At 45.5% G+C, this 20,470-nt stretch overlaps 8 protein-coding genes across 8 annotated transcripts; 6 read left to right on the top strand and 2 right to left on the bottom strand.

Moving 5' to 3' along the window:
• Positions 1 to 1,380: 1,380 nt before the first annotated feature.
• GL218_05507 (uncharacterized protein) lies at positions 1,381 to 2,422 on the top strand (the record flags this gene model as incomplete). Its single annotated transcript, XM_033582173.1, has 3 exons — positions 1,381 to 1,893; positions 1,947 to 2,051; positions 2,126 to 2,422. The coding sequence occupies 3 exons, from the start codon at positions 1,381 to 1,383 to the stop codon at positions 2,420 to 2,422; spliced, it is 915 nt and encodes a 304-aa protein (XP_033434652.1).
• Positions 2,423 to 3,551: 1,129 nt separating this feature from the next.
• GL218_05506 (Fatty acyl-CoA reductase) lies at positions 3,552 to 4,283 on the bottom strand (the record flags this gene model as incomplete). Its single annotated transcript, XM_033582172.1, has 3 exons — positions 3,552 to 3,604; positions 3,664 to 3,932; positions 4,054 to 4,283. 3 exons carry the CDS (start codon positions 4,281 to 4,283, stop codon positions 3,552 to 3,554), a joined length of 552 nt encoding a protein of 183 aa, XP_033434651.1.
• Positions 4,284 to 5,211: 928 nt separating this feature from the next.
• Positions 5,212 to 9,759, bottom strand: GL218_05505 (putative amidohydrolase YtcJ; the record flags this gene model as incomplete). Its single annotated transcript, XM_033582171.1, has 6 exons — positions 5,212 to 6,440; positions 6,510 to 7,017; positions 7,910 to 8,640; positions 8,694 to 9,162; positions 9,216 to 9,421; positions 9,486 to 9,759. 6 exons carry the CDS (start codon positions 9,757 to 9,759, stop codon positions 5,212 to 5,214), a joined length of 3,417 nt encoding a protein of 1,138 aa, XP_033434654.1.
• Positions 9,760 to 10,434: 675 nt separating this feature from the next.
• GL218_05504 (Tyrosine-protein phosphatase) lies at positions 10,435 to 11,368 on the top strand (the record flags this gene model as incomplete). Its single annotated transcript, XM_033582170.1, has 2 exons — positions 10,435 to 10,936; positions 11,037 to 11,368. The coding sequence occupies 2 exons, from the start codon at positions 10,435 to 10,437 to the stop codon at positions 11,366 to 11,368; spliced, it is 834 nt and encodes a 277-aa protein (XP_033434653.1).
• Positions 11,369 to 12,093: 725 nt separating this feature from the next.
• GL218_05503 (Monocarboxylate transporter 14) lies at positions 12,094 to 13,624 on the top strand (the record flags this gene model as incomplete). The annotated part of the gene is made up of 4 exons (XM_033582169.1): positions 12,094 to 12,301; positions 12,351 to 12,655; positions 12,757 to 13,147; positions 13,353 to 13,624. The coding sequence occupies 4 exons, from the start codon at positions 12,094 to 12,096 to the stop codon at positions 13,622 to 13,624; spliced, it is 1,176 nt and encodes a 391-aa protein (XP_033434750.1).
• A 1,209-nt stretch (positions 13,625 to 14,833) lies between these two features.
• Positions 14,834 to 16,056, top strand: GL218_05502 (Delta-aminolevulinic acid dehydratase; the record flags this gene model as incomplete). Its single annotated transcript, XM_033582168.1, has 2 exons — positions 14,834 to 15,076; positions 15,145 to 16,056. The coding sequence occupies 2 exons, from the start codon at positions 14,834 to 14,836 to the stop codon at positions 16,054 to 16,056; spliced, it is 1,155 nt and encodes a 384-aa protein (XP_033434650.1).
• A 1,343-nt stretch (positions 16,057 to 17,399) lies between these two features.
• Positions 17,400 to 19,142, top strand: GL218_05501 (putative leucine aminopeptidase 2; the record flags this gene model as incomplete). Its single annotated transcript, XM_033582167.1, has 5 exons — positions 17,400 to 17,510; positions 17,573 to 17,665; positions 17,727 to 17,963; positions 18,017 to 18,187; positions 18,255 to 19,142. The coding sequence occupies 5 exons, from the start codon at positions 17,400 to 17,402 to the stop codon at positions 19,140 to 19,142; spliced, it is 1,500 nt and encodes a 499-aa protein (XP_033434752.1).
• A 554-nt stretch (positions 19,143 to 19,696) lies between these two features.
• On the top strand, positions 19,697 to 20,238 carry GL218_05500 (Small COPII coat GTPase sar1; the record flags this gene model as incomplete). The annotated part of the gene is made up of 2 exons (XM_033582166.1): positions 19,697 to 19,789; positions 19,870 to 20,238. The coding sequence occupies 2 exons, from the start codon at positions 19,697 to 19,699 to the stop codon at positions 20,236 to 20,238; spliced, it is 462 nt and encodes a 153-aa protein (XP_033434751.1).
• Positions 20,239 to 20,470: the final 232 nt, after the last annotated feature.

Here is a 20,470-nt window from a genome sequence, read left to right as displayed (position 1 = left end):
ACTCTATATCTCACGGGATATATACGGAATGCCGGTCTCGAGGAGACAAAGCAAGGGGGGAGAGCGACAGGTGCTTCGCTCGCAAGGATGCGTCGCAAGACATGGCGGGTCAATTGCGACCGCATAATGGGAGGTAGACTATGTATACCGGCTACTACATGATTATTAGCAACTAGGTAACTTTTATTGTCGCCAGTAATTTTATTCGACTCGCCTGTGCATGGCTAAAGCTGTTAACAGTCGCTTAATAAGAAGATGGCGTAGGATGCAGGATGTGGCGGATGCGATGCGATATATCTAAAGCTTCTGAAAAATTGGTTGGAGCTCCCGCGCGTCATTCTCCGTTAATGATAACCCCCCGATAATCCACCTTGCTAATAGAACCTTGTAATACCTACCACAGCTACTAGGACGCCGGGCCGGTAAATTGGGGCATTCCCCTCCGATAATTCCGATCCAACCGGTGAATCTTAAGCAAGACAGCTGCCAATTATAATCCGCCAGTTGGAGGTACTTATTGTTTCTACGGCCGCAATACAAATTTAATCCTTTGATTTTTAGGCATGTCAACAGGTAGCTACGGCACAAATCACTTTCAAGTATAACGAAGAAATTCGATATAACTTAAATGATAGTTATCACTCAAGTAGCAACCATACCATCACATATCAAGATCAATCGTTTATAATCTCTATTTTATGCATAGTATAAATTATCTCGCCCATACACAAAATCAAGGTCCCCTCCTAAATGCCAATTTCTCTCTACGGATTATTAAAAGCTTCTCAAAAAGAAGAAAAATTTTATATACATTAGGAGGTACCTAATATATGCCGAGAGTTCATATTAATATAATCGACGAGATGGTACCCTTCCCACATGAAGAACCCGTCACAACCACGTGGGATGTGAGTGCCTCGCTAAAAGAAAAGCTATTTACATACCTACGTAAGGCCAAGCACATCCATTCCTCGAGCCAAGCAGAGGTCTAATCTCTAATATCTACGGAAGCACGAAAATGAGTAGCGGCTAATTAAGCTTAATACTAAATTGGCTTGAGTCGAATAATACTATACAGATATTTAGATTAGTCGACTTATAGTCTGAGACGCCGGCTCGCTTACCCCTGACTTCGTAGTCGCTTTCCCATGCGTCTCCAGATGATGGATCGTAAGGATCAGTCCATGATATCCTTTAATAAGGCCTATAGTCACTGCCCATAAGCTTAGTCTTTTCTCTTTCAATATATACACGCTCTTTTTGTTGTGTTGCGAGAGAATTTGATTTCTTCGTTGAAGTTCGATGTTCTTGGCATTTCTAGCATACGCTCGTTTATCTTTAATAGACCGTCATTCATTATTTCATACTTAATCTTTAGAAATGCGCGCCTCTTCTTCCATTGCGGCGGTAGCTCTTCTAGCCCGCAGTGTATTCGCCCAATGCACTAATGGCCTTGCCGTCCTCGCCGGGGCCCAAGAAGTTGTTGAGCAATGTGCTCCTAGTGTATCGACTGATGCCGTTGCTTTATGCAGCAGCTTCCTAGGCACGAATACAGTATTCGCGGTTCCTCCATCCGAAACGGCTCTGACAACTACTACGGAGTTGGCTACCCGTACTGTTACTAGAGTAGTATTCACAACTACTACTACGACCGAGACGGAAATAATTGTCTCTACTTCGAGTACTACTGTCTTCGCGACTCCCTCACCTGGTCCAGTTGGTCGACGCGAAATAGAGTCCAATGAACTTCCGGCCAGCTCGTCTGCCTCTGCCGCTGTCGCCTGTCCTACTTTGACAAGTTTGCCCACGGACAGCGTTTCAAGCTTAGCCATCAGCTCGGCCTGCAATTGTCTGGGTGTGAGTCCTGTCGTCTCGACTGTATCATCTGATGCCGTAAGTTGGCTTCCTATCTACAATACGAAGAGTTATTACTCATAATTTCCCAGACTACCACAAGTACTATCACTGAGTCGAAGATAACTGTCTCGACTAAGACGATAACCTCGACCATCGTCACATTTACCAAGAGCACCACAACTACTGTTGTAGCTGTAAGTCACCTGCCTTATTTACCTAGAATTGAGTCTCTCTAGGGCATATCTCAACTAACAACTCCTCCCCTCAGATGGCAACTCAAACGGTTGCATATGACCGCTGCAGTGTTGGCTACAACACAGGGGGTAGTGGAAAAGGTAACCGCGCTGAAAATGTCCAGGCCAACTCTTCCCAAGACTGTTGCCAGCAGTGTCAGCAGCGACAAAACTGCGTTGCGTCGGTTTATACTGGTACGATGTGTCAGCTTCTGATCAAGGAGGCACAGCTTTCGGGCGCAACTACGTCTGATAAATGCCCTCTTGGTATAGAAGACTACCCATTCGGATCGGCTGGCGGGATGGTATATCCTGGGCCTTGCGGTTTCTAGATGAAAGTACGACATAAATTATAGCCCCAGCATCCGTAGCATAATACCATAAGCACCTAATCTTAATCAGCTACGATTAGTTCTTACGCCTGTAAATTTCTATTTCCTAATTCCTAAGCTAACTTCTATGCTAAGATTATTCCTTCCGTAAGATGATATCTCATTAAAGCCGCGAAGGCTTAGGACACTAGGTACCTCTAGGATATTTGCTAGTCCTTAACTTAGTTCCTTGATTTTTATATAGGCCAGGCCCGGCAAGCTATCCGATACTCCACAGTTAGGGCCTAAGCTTCTCTTAAGGATTATAGCTTGTGAATTCCAACTTACCTAACCTAGGTAGCTTTATAACCCAGAGGTCCGAGCGGTTTATTTCTCTTTTTATCAGGGAGTTCGCCCTGGGCTGGAAACCTGGATTATCCTAGTAGATATGGCACAGGGCATCTGACAAGACCAGTGAATCTCCTGAACTAGGTTCATGATGAATGTTAACGGCACTGGCTTAGGTATTGGTATAGAGGCAAAGTAAAAGGAACTCCTTAGATTAACCCTATAATTTATAGAGCAATGTTGCACAATACTTAGAATAAACTTCGTACTTAGTACGATTGATAGGATATCTACTCGCGTTATGGTTCTCAGATATATCATTTCTTGTCTACAGCAACATTGTCCGTGACATCTCCAAAGACCTCTAAGGCGTGGTTAAAATACTCCAACTGGCCTTTCAAACGAAGAGTCATATCCTGGCCCAAAGGAAGAAGCCGTTCAGCTTCGTGGCCCTTTCCAGCACCTTCGCCAACAACAACTTCGTAGAGGGCCTTCATTGCCTTATCTTTATCACCATTTGGTTGTAGTTTGCCACTGGACACTACAATGATAAAGTTAGTACTGTAATCAGTTTATATAATAAAGGGGGGGTGGTATCAAGGCTTCTTTGAACCACACATAGTCGCGAATTGATCCCATGAGGAAGCTTTAGGACCCAAGACGGATTTAGAGGGGATTTTTAAATGTTACATACTAATCTGAATCATCTGCTCTGCCACCGAGCCCTTATAGTCGTCTGGAAGAGGATTTTGCCGACGATAGTAGCATTGGCAAATTGGTGTTGAAGTCCCAAGGGTAACGGTTAGAGTGCGGATTCCAACAGAGCAACCTCCTTCGCAAGGACTTTGGATATTCCTAGATCGCCATCATTAGCGCATATTGCGGATGAAAACACTCGACTTGGTATGCCTTACCATCGAGCGCAGCCTTGGCTCCAGCATAGAGCCCCATACTATCTCTTCCATCCAGAGCAGCGCCGCTGCTGATATTCACGATGACGCCGTATCTACGCCTGCGCATGTAAGGTAGAACAGCACGAGCGAGCCTGACAGGGCCGAAGTACAATGTTTCCATCAGAGCTCGTACTTCCTCTTCGGCGGCCGTTTCCACGGGAGCATAGATACAATACCCAGCGTTATTCACCAGAACGTCGATTTCAATTCTGGAAGCCTCCAGAGATTCGCTAAAATATGAAATCAACAACTACCCCTTAAAATAGTCGCCAAGGGTGTTATGGTCTTGCCTAAGAGGATGGCTCAGGGGTGAAAAGGAGAAAAGACTTGAACAGCCATAGGGTCACTTACATGATCTGGCCACTGTTTCGGTCATCAACGTCAAGTTGAATTAACTGGCTGTCGTTACCACGAGCGTTGATCTCAGCTGCAAGCTCGGGGTTACGAGAAGGGTTGCGGGACGTCGCTATCAGCTTGTGGCCACCAGCTAGGACTAGACGACAGAGAGATTCGCCGAAGCCTGATGTAGCTCCAGTGATGAGCCAGGTTAGAGGACGGTTTGGTTTAGTGAAAGTAGACATTGTAACTGTTTTATAATGAAGTATACTAATTGCGATTCTTAGTGCTTTGTTTCTAAGATCAATATAGTCCTGGGGAAAGATCAAAACTTTATAGGGGGAATCAGGAGGGTTATATACGGGGATAACTAAGGGACTATCTTGATATTAGATCCGAGTAATAACGATATAACCGTCCACATGGTCGAAAATATCGGTTCTTCGCGTCTTCGCTGCCCGGTCAATACCGATCTACGAAGGACATAAGAGGTTACTATAATGTCGTCCGGTCTGTATAAAAATACATATTTCGTTGGACTTAAGTTTAAATCCGGAATGGTGAAGCGGGTTAACGCCAAAACTATACGGCTCCATATTTTGTCTGCCATCAAGAAATTACTTATCCCGCCTTATCTAAATATCACCAGAGCCATGTAGGGGCCTAACAATTTATGTTAGTGAAGAATACGATATCATACCATACCTTTTGTCAGAATTATTAAGCTTTCATTAGTATACTGTAAAGCCTTCTTCAAAAGATGTATTATATTAACTTGCCTTGTAATATACTTTGATAATATGTGTATATATAATTCTAGCCTATTATTAGGGGTAACTCTAGAACCGTTAATTGTTCCTATAAAGTTGTCTACTAGAAGTCTATCATTGCGGCTGCATAGTACTCCGTACAAACTGTAACACCTGCAGCTTATACCTGACATAGAAAAGGTCGACGGTGGGCGCAATTCAAGAGATACAGAGCTCAATGTGACTGGTACCTTGGTGGCCTAGCTTTAGTTGCTTATTTGTTGAACTACCAATACACGAGTAAAGTATAAAAAAGGGATAAATGCAACGCGTTAATAGTTCTATCCATAAAAATAGCATTTCTATGCGAGTCATCCTTACCCCTGAATCGCGTAAGTAGGGAGAATTTTAGACCAATTTACGTCTAAGGTGCCTTATAGAATCCGTGTACACCATTTTCATCCCTCTTCAGTGTAGCTAGCATCCTCTCCGTCTTAGCATCCAACTGTTCAGACGTCTGTTCCCATGTTAAATTCAACTCCTCTTCTGTCCAGCCGCCGAGCTTATGCAACAAAAGTGCAGCGGTAGAGCTCTTCCAGAGGCCTTGACCCTTCGTTATACGGATTGAAACCACGAGAAGAACCCCAGTCAGTATAGTTTCGGATAAGGGAAGGATAATCCATTGCCAGCGGGCACGTATATATGTTTTGTCCGTCCAAGCTCGCCCGTCAATTACCGTGGCATTTGCGTTGTCTCCGGGGTCATTACTCCGAATCTGATTTGTAAGGACTTCCGCAATGTTACCGGTAAGATTCCTTAGGTCTGTCCCATACAGAAGAGAACCAATGTCAAATTTCTTCTCCGCGTCAGATAGGGATTCTCGATGTATACGGTCGTACACTGTAGTGTTGAAAAGGTCGTATAAATAAGACATAAGGCTTGAGTCTGTGGTGGTGGTGACGTGGAATTGTGATCCTGTTGCAGACTCGGTTAATACCTCCCAACCTTCGCTCGGCAGGAGTCCTTGTTTAAGATTTGCCGACTCAATGGTCCCAGGTCTTATCCCGGCAGGACTAGCAGTGACGTTTAGGAATGTCTTAGCACACCAAGACCACTTAATGGTGTATAGTTCTACCATAGGCAGTTTAGGAAGACTTTCTAGGTCCTCCGTATTTGTTATATCCGTAACGTTGGCAGTTTCCCCCTCGTCAACATGGACCTGCCCCCCCATTACTTTTGCAACGACCAATCCTAGATTCTCCGTACTTTTTACAGCACGGAAAATCGTGGAAGCCGTTGTCGGGTTCTCTGCGTGTGGTCCCTGGGCTCCTACGGTGAGTGAATAAAACATCGGTACTCCCCGCTGCGGATTGTCATCTATCTGATATTTAAAGCCGTAATAACACCCGAGAGATAGACCGATACCCCAGGGTACTCGCCCTTGTTTGCATGTGAGGCATGTGCAGCTATGAACCTTCTCGTCCGTTATGTTCCGGAATTCTCCGCATAACCCAAGGCTAGTAAAATTGTCCCATTCGCAATCAGTTGCGTTTTCAGGACAAGAAAACCTAGGTTGCCAAAGTGTACCAGCCGCTCCGTTGAGCAGAGAAGATTCTAATGATAATGCATGATGACTAGGGCTACTCCCGGCAACTGTTTAGAAGTGAGTTCAGACCGAGTTCCATAGAGCTATCTGGGCAGAGCACGTCGTTGGAGCCTTACCTTCGAATTGCGGACTGTTAAATCCTTTAGAATAGTATCTATCGGCTTTTCCTAGAATAGGCACTTGTTCTAATATCATAATACGTTTAGGGCGGAATTCTAAGATCTGCTGGGCGCTAGGTTCAAAACCAAGTGCAAGTATAGTGATAAGTGCGAAGAATAATCCCACTAGAACTCGTGTTCGAACCTTGAAAATAAAAAGAACCGAACCCCATGGGCCCCGACTCGCGTCGTCGAATATTTGAAGACTGCTTAATCTCCGAGGCTGTGTACGAAAGTGGTGCCATTTAAGCTGGCTGAGGCAAGCTGCTATTGGTATCATCATTGCGCTTCTCCCGATAGTTGTCAAAATTGAGATAAGGGAATTTGGAGAAATGGCAAACTGCCATGATTCAAGAGGGGTGTCATTGATTGAAATGACTATCCCAATAATTGCAGAAATACTGATAATGCTGAGAAGTGCTGCACCGATTTCCCACCACCACCACCAAGAGCGAGGCGGTGAGGTCTGGTCGCTATTGCAAGGCAGGGCAGAGGTAGTGGATGTTGGTGAAGCGGCAGCAGACTCGTCAGAAACTGGCGTTTGTTGGCCATTCGTTAATCCGATATGATTGTCGTGATCCGGTGGGGAGAGGTGTTGTTGAATTACTTGATTTATTGACCCTAGGTCGTCAGTAGAAGAAATCCCTAATTATAAATGACTTACTTTGACTTGATTGCCTACTAACAGAATAAACCGAAACTGATGTTGTATTATCATCGTTATCACCTAGGGGCGATGGCACGTCAATATCTTGTGTCGAAGAAGCTCTATTGTTTAGATTCGTTAATGAGTTAAGTTCTTCCTCGGATGAACCCCCATTATCTCTTGATTCTAGTTTAGTTGCCATAATCTCTTAAGAAAGAGGTATATGTGTAAAGCTTCAGAGCTAACTTCGACTAGATTTATAATGATCGACGAGAATTGTGAGAGGACGAAATTAAGCCGTATTTGTTTGGTCCCTCCATACGGCCCCAATAAAGAGACAACCGTTATACAGACCCCAACGCTATATATTTATAAATTCTATATTTACGAAATATTTGGGGGCGAGGTCGAGCATAGTTATCATGGCAAGGCATTATTCGAGTTATTGTCCTGATGCTGTGAAACATATGATAGAGGCATTGCTACCCCCTGAAACGAACTTCCAATGGGCTGGTCAGAAGTAAACTAAAAAAAAAACCCTTTAAATAGAAATATCATTTGATTATCTATGGTAAGTATCATAGAATATAACAGACTCATAAGCCCTCTATTGTCTAGATGATCTATGTATAATAATAAAAAGACCTACCCTACCAACCATGTCTATTGGTCACGCGAGTAGACCTTTTTTCCCCCCCCACGTCTCTCGTACCGTCAGCTCGCGCAGATCTTCTATATAAAGGTTCTCGAGTGGCGTGTCCAGAACGATCCAATCCGCGTAGGCTCCCGGTTTGATAACTCCGGTCTTGCCCTTCGTAAACCCGCCGTACGCGGGGCCCTCGGTGAAGCCCCAGACTGCCTGGTCCAAATCGAGGGCCTCCTCCGTGTACCACCCTTCAGGCGAATTATCCTTACCTCTACCGGTATGCGGACTTCGTCTCGTGACGGCCGCGTATATGCCTTGGAACGGGTTTGGTGGTTCGACGGGAAAGTCACTTCCTAACACAGGTTTGGCGTCTAGGAGCGAGCGCATCCTATATGCCTCCTTCACGGTGCGTTCCTTGCCCAGTCTCTTCTCCGCATATGCCATATCGCTTGTGGCGTGAGTGGGTTGGATAGACGGGATAATTCCGATTGCGTGTATTCGAGTCTGGTCGTCCGGGTGGATGATTTGAGAATGCTCGATGCGGAAGCGATGGTAGGATTGGCAGCGCGAGAGAGGCTCGTTGGGACATAGCAGTCTGAGGGCGGCAACCATGGCGTCAATTGCATATCGGTTTGCCAGGTCGCCAATTGCATGTATGTTGACTTGAAAACCTTCATTGGCCCATGCGATCGTGTCGTATACCAATTCCGAAGCATTAACAAGTAGAGAGCCTGACGTGTCTGGACGATCGGTATAGGGGTCGATTAGAGCACTTCCCCAGCTTCCCAGAGCGCCATCTATTTGAAGTTAGACCTAATCAATAGGTATGAAGAATCTCTGTAAAGCTTACCAGCGAAAAGCTTAACGCTCTGTATACTTAAAAAGCCATCTGGACTTGTGTATCGTTCCACTTCGTTTGGACAGAACGTATTCCGTTCGTAACACTCTATCATGGCGTATACTCGTACCGTCCAGTCGGAACCAGCTGCTAGGTCTTTGAAGAGGTTTAGATTGCCAGGCGTGACACCAGCATCATGTATACCCACAAGTCCTACTTCGTTTAATTTTCCCATAGCACTCTTTACGAATTGCTGCTTCTTTTTATTGTCTGGCTTCGGCCATAATGCCATGACCATATCCATCGCATTATCACAGAACACGCCCATTCCAGGATCTCTAATGATCTCTCCGCCAGGAACATCAGGGATAGACTCTGGGAGTAAGTCCAGCACTGCCTGAGAAACCCAGATACAATGTACATCTACTCTATCTAGCATGATGTATAAGTCCTTTAGGTCTTTATCCGCCGCTAAATCACTCTCCGAGAACGTCAGTATTTTAACGAAGACCAGTATACCCTCACGAAACTTACAGCAGTCGGCATCTGCCCAAGAGCCATCTGATCCCATCCAACGCCTCTTAGCCACTCCTCCTTCGACCCAGCCTCGGGGATTTGGCCAAGATATTTCCGTATACGAGACCGAACATCATCCATAGAAGTAGATCCGAAAAGATCTACCGAGTTCAAGAACTCACCATACTGTAGAAGATGTCCATGTCCATCCCATAGTCCCGGCACTATAGCAATATAAGTAAGCTACCATTTTCCATAATTAAGTATGATAGACTGAATGTTACATACTAGCAAAGCCCGAACTTGCATTCTGAGCAAGCTCTGTACCAGCTCCGGCCTTGAAGACCTTAGAAAACTTCCCAGTAGGCGACACTGAGAAGCAATTCGCAAACGGCTCTACAACTGAATTTGTGCGCATAGATTGATAGCAGTAGGTATCCGTATAAGCGTAGTCTACTACGCCCTGACGAATCTTGATAAGCCCTGCTAATGAAACAATTACGGCTGATGAGTATATCCAGATCGTATCACGGCCAAGGCGCGGGAGGCGGAACCAGTCCATGACTACTTGTTTATGTTATTTAGCAGATCAGATATGGCACTGTCTTATTTGGAAGACTGGCGTTTTGACTACATAAACCGGATATGTTAGCGAGGTCCTATGTGCCTAGCTAGGTATTCACAATATTCCATACGCATTCACTAACATTAGGTACCTATCTGAGTAACCCGAAGCGTTTTGATCACAATAGTTCCGATATTGTGCGATTAGATACCGAAATATCCTCAACTCCATTGAGTATCTTCACGGGTAGATGCATATCGAATAGGGTTAGAATGATGTAACGATTTATCAGAGTGTTTCAGGTACCGTAGACCTGTCAAATGTCAATAAGGTTGTACGAGAAGCGGGGGCGGGGTAAAAAACCGTCCCTGCAGAATGTCTTACACTAGATGCCAGGGTCCCCGCCAGTAAGCTTGCGGCCAAGATGGAAGGTGCTATACCATAGTAACTCTATTAACTTAGGTGCCCCCCTTTCTTAGGGATGGCACCTAGTGCCCTTATTATACTTACTACTTAGTGCTCTTATAACTTACCCTTACTCTTGCTTAGTTGCCTACCTAAAGAACAACTAGAGAATTTGCTAATACCACTTGTCTTGCCTCGGTTCAACTTACATATCACGAATTACTACGAACTAAGCCTTCTAATCGTAACGTAGTTACAGTCGCACTCATGGCCGACGCTGCCGCCCTCCTCAAGCTCTCCGAGACCGACGTCTCGCAGGAAATCACCAAGGAGCAGTACATCCCAGTTCTCACGAACCCGCCCTTCGTGTTCGTCGACGGCACCTTCAACACGCGAGACATCGGGCTAGTTCCCGGTAGTCCGATCCGCTCTAACTTCGCTTTCCGATCCGGTGCTCTCGTTCGGCTGACAGACAACGGCCGTGCTGTGCTTGAGGGTAAGCTAGGCGTCAAGCGTGTGTTCGACTTACGGTCTCCTGAGGAGCGCGCGGGTGCCCCGGACCCCGCGCTTCAGGATGTCGAGAACACCTGGATCGAGAGCACACGGCCCGACTCGACGCCCGAGCTAGACCACTTTGTCCCCGGTGAGGGCGAGGATGGGTACCGTGAGATGTACCTCGAGGTCATAGATGTGTACCAGGAGAGCTGGAAGGCGATTCTAGAACATGTTAGGGATCGACCGAGCGACCCGTTCCTGGTCCACTGCACTGGTCCGTATATTACCGTGTCCCTACCAACCATCCAACGACAGCATTCCTATAGTTGAGGGAGATCATATATATGAGGTCCACACTAACACATATTTCCTAGCCGGACGCGACCGAACGGGCGTACTTTCCGGTCTTCTGCTAGCCCTTGCCGGCGCGTCGCAAGAAACCATAATCCTAGACTACATGCTATCGCGCATAGGGACCGAGCCAGTTCGGTTGATGCTTTTGGAGTTCGCGGTAGCCGGTTCGCATGCGAAGAGCAAGGAACAGCCGGGTTTCCACAATTTGATCAATCTGCGGGCCTCGAGCTGGAACGCGTTTGTCGACGGCGTGCAGAAGGAGTACGGCGGCTTCGAGAAATTCGTTACGGATAAGCTAGGGTTTTCAAAAGATGATTTGGCGAAGATCAAAGCGAATTTAATAAGCTCTTAAGGATACTCGTAGTTTGAACATCTGGGCATTTTATAGGATGAAAGTTGAATCTATCAGAGTCAGTTAGATCAAGTGATACCATCAATGCCAAGTATCCAATCCACGAGCAAAAAGGAGAAGAAATCACGCTCCCGTGGGTAACACAATAAGGTATTGGTAGCACAATTACCTATGAACGAAGACTTAGTATTCAACACACTGTTCTAACCTAGGTGGTTATTGGTATTAGTAATTCGATCTAAGAGGAATGCTTAAGATAAAGTTTTACTGGAATAAAACCCGCGCGACTAGTCGCGAGTCCGCGCCATTCGTTCAACAGATAGATAGGTAGGTACCTAAGTCGATTACGTACCTAAGGTAGGTGATTTATGCCGTATAAGTTCCCAACATCTCGAAGAAATGTACCTAGGCAATCGTGTATGTAATGCTCGCAGAGGAGCTCGAACTTTCTACCAGTCGCATTAAACTTAGCCGAGGAAAACTGGAATTTTTAACAAATTGTCAAGTGGAAAGGCGCACCGCTAGATAAATCTAGGTGATAAGTGAATACCAACTAAAAGTCGGTCTGATTAAATATCTCTCCACTTCATACCTCCATTACCGGAGATGTAAGAACTCAAATAGCTATTTTTCGAAGCTGTCTTGGTGATGCATCTCATAGCCTGCCTTTACTCCCCTGCTGCAATTAGCTTGCTATTTTCTCATTACGACCACTCATCTATAAGATGGCGAGCCGTGATATAGAGCTTGAGTCTATTTCTCATCCTATTTCCAGGACAGGGGTTTTTACGACCCCAGATGAGAGCGGAACTCAGCAAGCTGATTCGCAGCCCGAAGATGGCAGACAAGAATTCTCACTACCACCTGTCGATGGGGGAAAGGATGCTTGGCTTTTCCTAGCAGCGTGCTTCGCGATCGAAGCTTTAGTTTGGGGTGTGTTTTAATAATATGAAGAAGCAACAAATTGCTAACCAGTTTCAAGGTTTCCCCTTTTCCTTCGGAGTGTTCCAGGACTATTATAGCACCCACGAGCCTTTTGCGGGTTCGCCGAATGTTGCTGTCATCGGTACTTGTGCAATGGGTATCATGTACCTGACTTGCCCTCTCATGATGGGGCTCTGCCGCATCTTTGCTCGGTGGGCTCGGTGGACGTCTATAGTTGGGTTATTCACTATGTGCCTTGCACTTGCGATGAGCTCCTTTTCGTCGAATATCTCACATCTCATCGCCACCCAAGGTGTCCTTTATGCTATCGGTGGTGGCATCGCCTACTGTCCTTGTATATTGGTAAGTATACACCTACTCTAAAGGGAATATACACAAATACCCGAATAACAAAACAGAATAGACTTGATGGTAAAATTTTACTAACTGAGATATCCCATTAGTATATAGACGAGTGGTTTGTACAACGCAAAGGTCTCGCCTATGGTATCATGTGGAGTGGTACGGGCCTCGCAGGAGTAGTGCTACCTCTCCTCATGGAATTCCTCCTTCGCACTGTCGGGTTCAGAACAACGTTGCGGATCTGGTCTGGTGTGCTTTTCGCCTTGACGATTCCGTTATCGTTCTACATCAAGCCACGACTCCCCTATTCAGCTACCAGCCATGTTAAACCCTTCAGCTTAAGCATGTTCTTGTTGCCGACTTTTTGGTTATACCAATTGGCCAATGTGATAGAAGCGATGGGATTCTTCTTGCCGGGTATTTATCTTCCTAATTATGCCCGCAGTGCTCTCGGCGCCGCATCATACGGTTCAGCAGCACACTATCCTTTTGGTAAATGTTGCTTCCGTCTTTGGCTGTGTTGCCATGGGCTTTTTCATCGATCGATTTCACGTTACCACATGCATATTGTTATCGACACTTGGTGCAACCATCGGCGCCTTGGTTATATGGGGTTTGTCATCGTCTCTCCCGCTTCTATACTTTTTCTGTATTGTCTACGGCTTATTTGCAGGCTCTTATACGTCTACTTGGCCAGGGGTTATGATGGACATCGTCCGAAAAGGAGAATCATTAGATCAAGGCTACATTGACCCAAGTATGGTATTTGGCTGGCTTGCTGCAGGGCGAGGTATTGGTAACGTGGTCTCGGGACCTCTGAGCGAAAATCTAATACGAAGTCTGCCGTGGAAAGGAAACACGGCACCATTTGGCTACAGTAGTGGTTACGGCAGCTTGATAGTGTTTACTGGTGTGACGGCTCTGCTAGGAGGTGCGAGCTTTGTCTGGAGGCGACTGGGTATGTTGTAAAGTACATAATATTATATACTACTTACATGTATGCAAGCCATATTATTTACGTACATGTAATGTAAACACGATATGTATCTTACGAAATGACTATAGAGAAAACTTTAATTCAAATTTGTGGCGTCTAGCGCCTGACTTCTTTTGCGTGCACATCATCATGCAGGTTGGCGTCTTGTCATACAAAGAGGAACCAATGAAGCAACGATTGTATAAAGTTTGTCAGTAGAGATCAACTTGAAGCCACTGATGCCAGCGAAGCCTAGCGTCCGGGTTAGTGTTGCATTTGGTGTTACACGTACATTAGATAAGAGGTGTTTTCAAATTATACATATTTGATTGGCCAATTGCGAGGCGGGGAGTCGGTAAATGTCGGTGTTGGATGCCGTCTTAAATAGTAATCCGTAGGAGACACTTTCCGCTGTTGAAATAGTTCCGTTATAGAAGATGATAAGTACAAGCTTCGGCGGTTTTCTTTACACTGTGAGAGTACCTACTCCATGACTTTGACCATTAAATCCCGAAATTCAGTTAAATATTATAATCTACTTATACACTTTAGATTTCCGTCTTTACTTTTGAATTGCAATTTCTTTTATAAATGCAACCACTAATATTCACTCCCATATAAAGCGTAAAAGATATATAATGAATAGAAAATTTAAAAAAAGGTCCAGTTAATACTGTTAGTTACTACATAGGTAGTTTAGATACCTTCAGGAATTTATACATGTAGATCACAAGCTACTAAGGTACTTACAAGGTACGTGCGAACTACACTGTTTCAGGTATTTAAAATACCTTCCGAGGTACCCCACTAGAATCTAGACGACCAGGTCCGAAGGGGCAAAAATTCATTCGCAGCGAATTTCGCAACTGCATCCAGAGCGGCCGTGAACTCCGTCGCAAACTTACTATTTCCCGAATCACCTTTCTTAAGTACCCTTCTTTCCGCTTTGCCATTTTGGCCACGGCTTACTCGGTTATTCTTCCTCTTTTCCCAAACGGCATTTTCTACATCGTCGGCCTTCGCAGCTGGACTTCGACTCGGATAGATTTCATTCTTTTATTACCTAGACCAACCAATCCTCTCTATTTTCTCTATCATATCTCTGAGTCGCATTACTCTCCTACACTTCATAAGTCAAGTTAGTCGGTCGACGATTTTGCCAATCTTTTCTTCCTTCATTAGGATTACATAGTGCTGGCAAAATGTCCTTCTCCAATCTCGTTCATGATCTTGCTATTCGCGATGGAATAACGCCACGTCAACCTCGAGCCACTGCTTCGGCCTCTACTGTCGACGACCGAGCCTCCCATATCTCTAGGGCCATGTCCTACGCGAGCACGGCAGCCACTAGCGTGAGCATTGCCGGCGATATTTCTAGCCAACTTCATGGCGGTTACCACCATCCTCTTGCTAGATCATGGCAAGCTGAACGACAATTGACTAAGGTTAGTTAACCAATATATCAGTATATTCCAGCAAGACGAGAGCTTTAAGAACTAACATCGGGATGTAGTCAATGTTAATCTACCCTCTCTTCATTTCAGACATCGAGGACGACGAAACTCTTATTCCTTCTTTACCAGGCCAATACCGCCGCGGTGTCAACAAATTAGTCCCGTTTCTAGAACCATTGGTACGAAAGGGTCTCCGGTCAGTCATCCTTTTCGGGGTTCCACTCAAACCCGGTACCAAAGACGCATTAGCGACAGCTGCCGACGATCCAAAGGGCCCGGTCATCCAGGGTATCCGATTGTTGCGACAACGATTTCCTCACCTATTTATCGTCGTCGACGTCTGCCTCTGCGAGTATACCTCCCATGGTCATTGTGGAATCCTCAGAGATGACGCCACCTTGAACAATCAATTGTCGGTGGATCGAATTTCCGACGTTGCCATGGCCTACGCCCAAGCCGGTGCCCATTGCGTCGCACCATCCGACATGAATGATGGCCGTATTCGGGCTATTAAACTTAAGCTCATTGAGGAGGGAATTGCGCATAAGACTCTATTAATGTCATACGCCGCTAAATTTTCTGGTTGTCTCTATGGCCCCTTTAGGGATGCCGCCGGTTCGGCACCTTCATTTGGCGACCGAAGATGTTACCAGCTGCCACCTGGAGGGCGTGGGCTTGCCCGACGAGCCATAGTCAGAGACATTGGCGAGGGAGCTGACATTATTATGGTGAAGCCGGCCGCCCAGTACCTTGACATTATCAGTGACGCGAAGGAGCTAGGCAGAGATCTTCCTATTGCTGCCTACCATGTTAGCGGAGAGTTCGCGATGGTGCATGCCGCTGCGAAGGCCGGAGTATTCGACCTTAAGACGATGGCATTCGAAGTCACCGAGGGAATACTCCGAGCTGGCGCTACGATCATCATCATCAGCTACTTCACTCCTGAATTCCTCGACTGGTTAGATAATTAATTGACTTAGTGGACGAGAGCATCATCACTTGTTTGTTGTTGGAGTTTAATGGCGTTTACAGAAGCATAGGTTATGCATATCATGAGAGCGGGAACGACATGACGTATATAGATTTGCCTGCGTTGTTTTCGAAGGTAGACAATACCAAAATTCAGTTAAATGTGTATGGATATACTTGTTATAGAAATGGTAGTCAACCACTCAGTGAAAAAAAGATTTCGATGATTCTATGTACATTGCATAACCAATTCATTAATCGCAACAACCCAACTTATAATCTTATTATAGCCTTCTAAGTGAACTCCTAATAATGCCAAATTACATATCAATAAGGCATATGAATAAGACATATGAATAAGACATATGAATAACGACGGCATTCATCCAGACCCTCTATTCGTTTTCGTTACGGCCAAGACACACATAGTATAGGTAGGTACCTAGGTATCTATCTAGAATAATAAATAATTTAATCAATGTTGATAATCCCGTTGATAATCCCGAACTTGATACGCAATTCTATATTATCAAATTCACATCATATACCCCTACCTTGGTGTAATCGCCAACAACTTGGCATTGGGACAAACGAGATTGCGGAATCCTACTTTACATTTCTAGTCCATATGCCGATAACTTGGCCCTACTCTGGACTTTCGGTATATCCCGCCGCGCCGAAAATGTAAAATACCATCGCTAGCGTGAATGACACCTCAATAAGTAGATAATAGAAATGTTTATATATTTTATAGGCTCTGGAGTCATTTTGTAGGTGTCAGCATCAATAGCGGTATAGACGATATCGCGTTTTGTTGCACAAATATTCGTAGAAGACCGGTCAATTATAACCTTTGTTTCTCTTCGCTACTACCTATAGAAGCATCACGATTCTCCAAGGAATATATAGAATAGAACTCGTAATCTCTTCTAGAACCGAGCTTCTTGTCCCGCATAGCTCTTCTTGGCGACCCCAGATAAGGAAGGTAATGCAGTATTCAATGCTACGCCTTGGCAAAACTGAGGCCATATCGCGTGGGGCGTGTCATACCATGGTCCTGGAAATACTCGAGCCGCTACACTACTGTTCTTATCGTTAGTGGACCACGATCTAGAGCTGGCAACGCGGGTATGGGTACGATCTTAGGTTGCATAGCTCAGGTACATGACCAGGAATAGAAATTATTACCTATCCCTCTTATATATAGGTTGCCTATGCTTCCCTTTTCCATGCCGTACTACCAGTGATACGCCTCCTTGCTTGCGTTACGCTCATACCTATCATTCGCTCAGGTATAGTGTCATTTATCGCTCCATTGATATTACTTACACTCGTTGAAGGAGCCATGAAGGTCCCAAACTCTGGCATAGTCTTCACGGCTGTGAACCTACTCGCCTCCACCAGCAGCGCAGAACCTATCAGAAGGGCGAAATGTGGACTCCCGTTGGTCCAAGATGTAAGAAAATATTGACGCTACCAATATTAACCAACATCAAGACAATTCTAATAATCAAATAGAAAGCTCTAGTAGACTCTGTTCTCCTAGACGACCTGCTGGGTTGCGCGCAGGACTTGGAAAATATAGCCTACTCAACTTCGAGGCGAAACCGAGTATGTCATATACTTCCCCGTCAGAAAAGAGAATATCCTACTAAGAAATCCGGTCAATCAGGTCCACGGCACAGAAGGCCATCTAAACAGCGTCAATTACTTCGTCGAGCAGCTCAAGTCGTTAGGCGACTATTACAACGTCGAGCTACAGGAGTTCACGACAGAGGTGACTCTCCAGTCTAAGGAGTCCTTATCGATCAACGGTGAGACACTCGAAGCTGGGGGCTTCTCATTCGGCAATAACGGGACTTGGACGGATAAGCCATTGGTTTCCGTGGCCAATTTTGGCTGCAATGCCGTAAGTTTCCATGTAGCCTTTGTTTGAGAATACCGATCTCTAATTATATTCAGGAAGACCATCCAGACTCCTTGAACGGCGTCGTCGCTCTAATCGCTCGAGGTAACTGTACCTTCGTTGAAAAAATCACTCTCGCCGGGGAGAAAGGTGCTATCGGCGCTATCATTTACAACAACGCGGCCGCAGGTCTCGCGGCCGGCACTCTTGGTGGCGTGAATGACCTAGTAAGGATTTACCTACGGCCCAAATTATATTTATAAGACCATAGCAAAACTAAACTCTAGAACACAGATCCCAGTCGGTGGTATCTCGCGAGCAGATGGTCTACGCCTCGTCGAACAAATCGAGAGTAACGCAGCACTGGTCTCCTCAGGCGAATTCTGGCAGTACATCGACAACACGACGAGCTACAACGTAGTCGCTAGCTCCAAGCACGGCGACGCTAATAACGTATTGTTCCTAGGCGCGCACAGTGACTCTGTTGAGGCTGGCCCGGGCATCAACGATAACGGCAGCGGCTCATGCGGACTACTGACTATTGCTAAGCAGCTCTCACGCTGGCGCACCAATAACCAAGTACGCTTTGCATGGTGGACGGCTGAGGAGGAGGGTCTGCTGGGGTCAGAGCACTACGTCAACGTCACCGCGGCCTCGGAGCTCGACAAGGTCCGATTATACCTCAACTTTGATATGATTGCCTCGCCAAACTATGTGCTCGGCATCTACGACGGCGACGGCAGCTCCTTTAATCTGTCTGGTCCAGCTGGGTCCGCACAGGCTGAGAAGCTATTTGAGGACTGGTACAAGTCGGAAGGCCTGCCTTTTGTAGGATCTGAGTTCAACGGACGGAGTGACTACGGGCCTTTCCTAGACCAGGGTGTACCGTGTGGAGGCTTGGATACCGGTGCGGATGGTATTAAGACCGACGAGGAGGTCACGCTCTTTGGCGGTACGGCAGGTATCTGGTACGACCCGAACTACCACTCGGCCCAAGACAATGTGACGAACTTAAACCTCGATGCCTTCGAGGCGACGAGCCGGGCCATTGCCCATGCGGTCGCGACGTACGGTACTAGCTGGCAAGGCTTCCCGACACGCAATGTCACGTCATTGACCAGGAGGTCATCGGGCTACTCAAAGAAGTTTGCGAAGTCCAAGGGTGAAAAGCGAGCCTATTAGGAGGTTATAACGGAACCACAGGGGCAATCTTTTGGTAGAAGCTATTCTTACATTAGATAAAATAGCTTACCTATTAATAATTATCAGGGACACTACTCTTAGACAATACCCCTAGCTGATATTTGACCAAAATAATTTGTGAATATACACTCTACAGTGAAGCTTAATCTCAAAGGTGCTGGAACAATATGCCACCAATAGGTATTGATTAACATAGTGTATATAATCCAAACTCGGAAATTTACCTTAAGAGTGAGGTTACAACCGAGAGGTTTCATCACACAGCTGCTGAAAGTTTTTAGTGTCCGTTGTTACTGAAGATATACTGTATTTCCTGTTTTACTTCAGACATATAGTATTTGACCTTGGATATTGATATTTGACGTAGAACAAACAAAGCCTTTGATATCCCTATCCGCCATAAAGTATAAGACGATGCGCTGCCCAATCATCTTAGAGAGCTAAAATAATCTTCCAGTAAACAAGGATCTTACTTGCCCTTTCTCTTTCAAACATTGCCTTTCTAATAATATTAAACCTTTTCTTCTGATATCATGGAGTTTATTAACTGGATTCGTGGCGCTTTGACCTCGCTTGGTTTTCTCGACAAGCAAGCAAAGCTCTTCTTCTCGGACTCGACAACTCCGGTAAGTCAACATTACTGTTCAGACTTATAAGCGATCACCTTGGCATTCTAGAGCCTACTCACCATCCAACTTCGGAGCAGTTCAGAATCGACAATGCTGTGTGTACCGCATTCGACCTTGGGGGTCACCAGCAAGCCAGGCGCCTCTGGAGAGATTACTTTCCGGAGGTTGGCGGGATTATATTTGTCGTCGATGCCGCGGATCCCGAGCGCTTCGCAGAAGCTAAAGCCGAGCTGTTGGCTCTTCTTACCATGGAGGAGTTAGCCAAGGTTACTTTTCTTGTGCTAGGAAATAAGACCGACCATCCCAACGCTGTATCAGATGTCGAACTTCGTTCCCAGCTAGGTCTTGACAATCTCGTACGCGACAAGGTCGGATTTTTCATGTGTTCCGTAGCCAAGAGGCAGGGATACGAAGAAGGTCTGCGCTGGCTTGCCCGGTCCATTTAAAAGCATGGCGTTACCTTAAGTAACCTCAAGCTAAAGATTCGATTCGATATACCTTTTTAACTATAGTATTTTTTTAATTAGTTAGTAATAAATAGTTTTACTTTAATTTTATATCTTAACACCGTATAGCTATAATGACATGGATTATGCGCTTTGTTTAAAAACAGAGAGATAAGGCTATTGTACCATCTAAAAGGGGTGGCCTTAAGAAAGGGGTTTCAAAGTTCTTTGA

The sequence above is a fragment of the Daldinia childiae genome, assembly GCF_008694065.1.
Source record: "Daldinia childiae strain JS-1345 chromosome Unknown Scaffold5, whole genome shotgun sequence".
NCBI lineage: Eukaryota > Fungi > Ascomycota > Sordariomycetes > Xylariales > Hypoxylaceae > Daldinia > Daldinia childiae.
The sequence above is the reverse complement of the archived record's forward strand: the minus strand, read 5'-3'. Positions and strand labels throughout refer to the sequence as shown.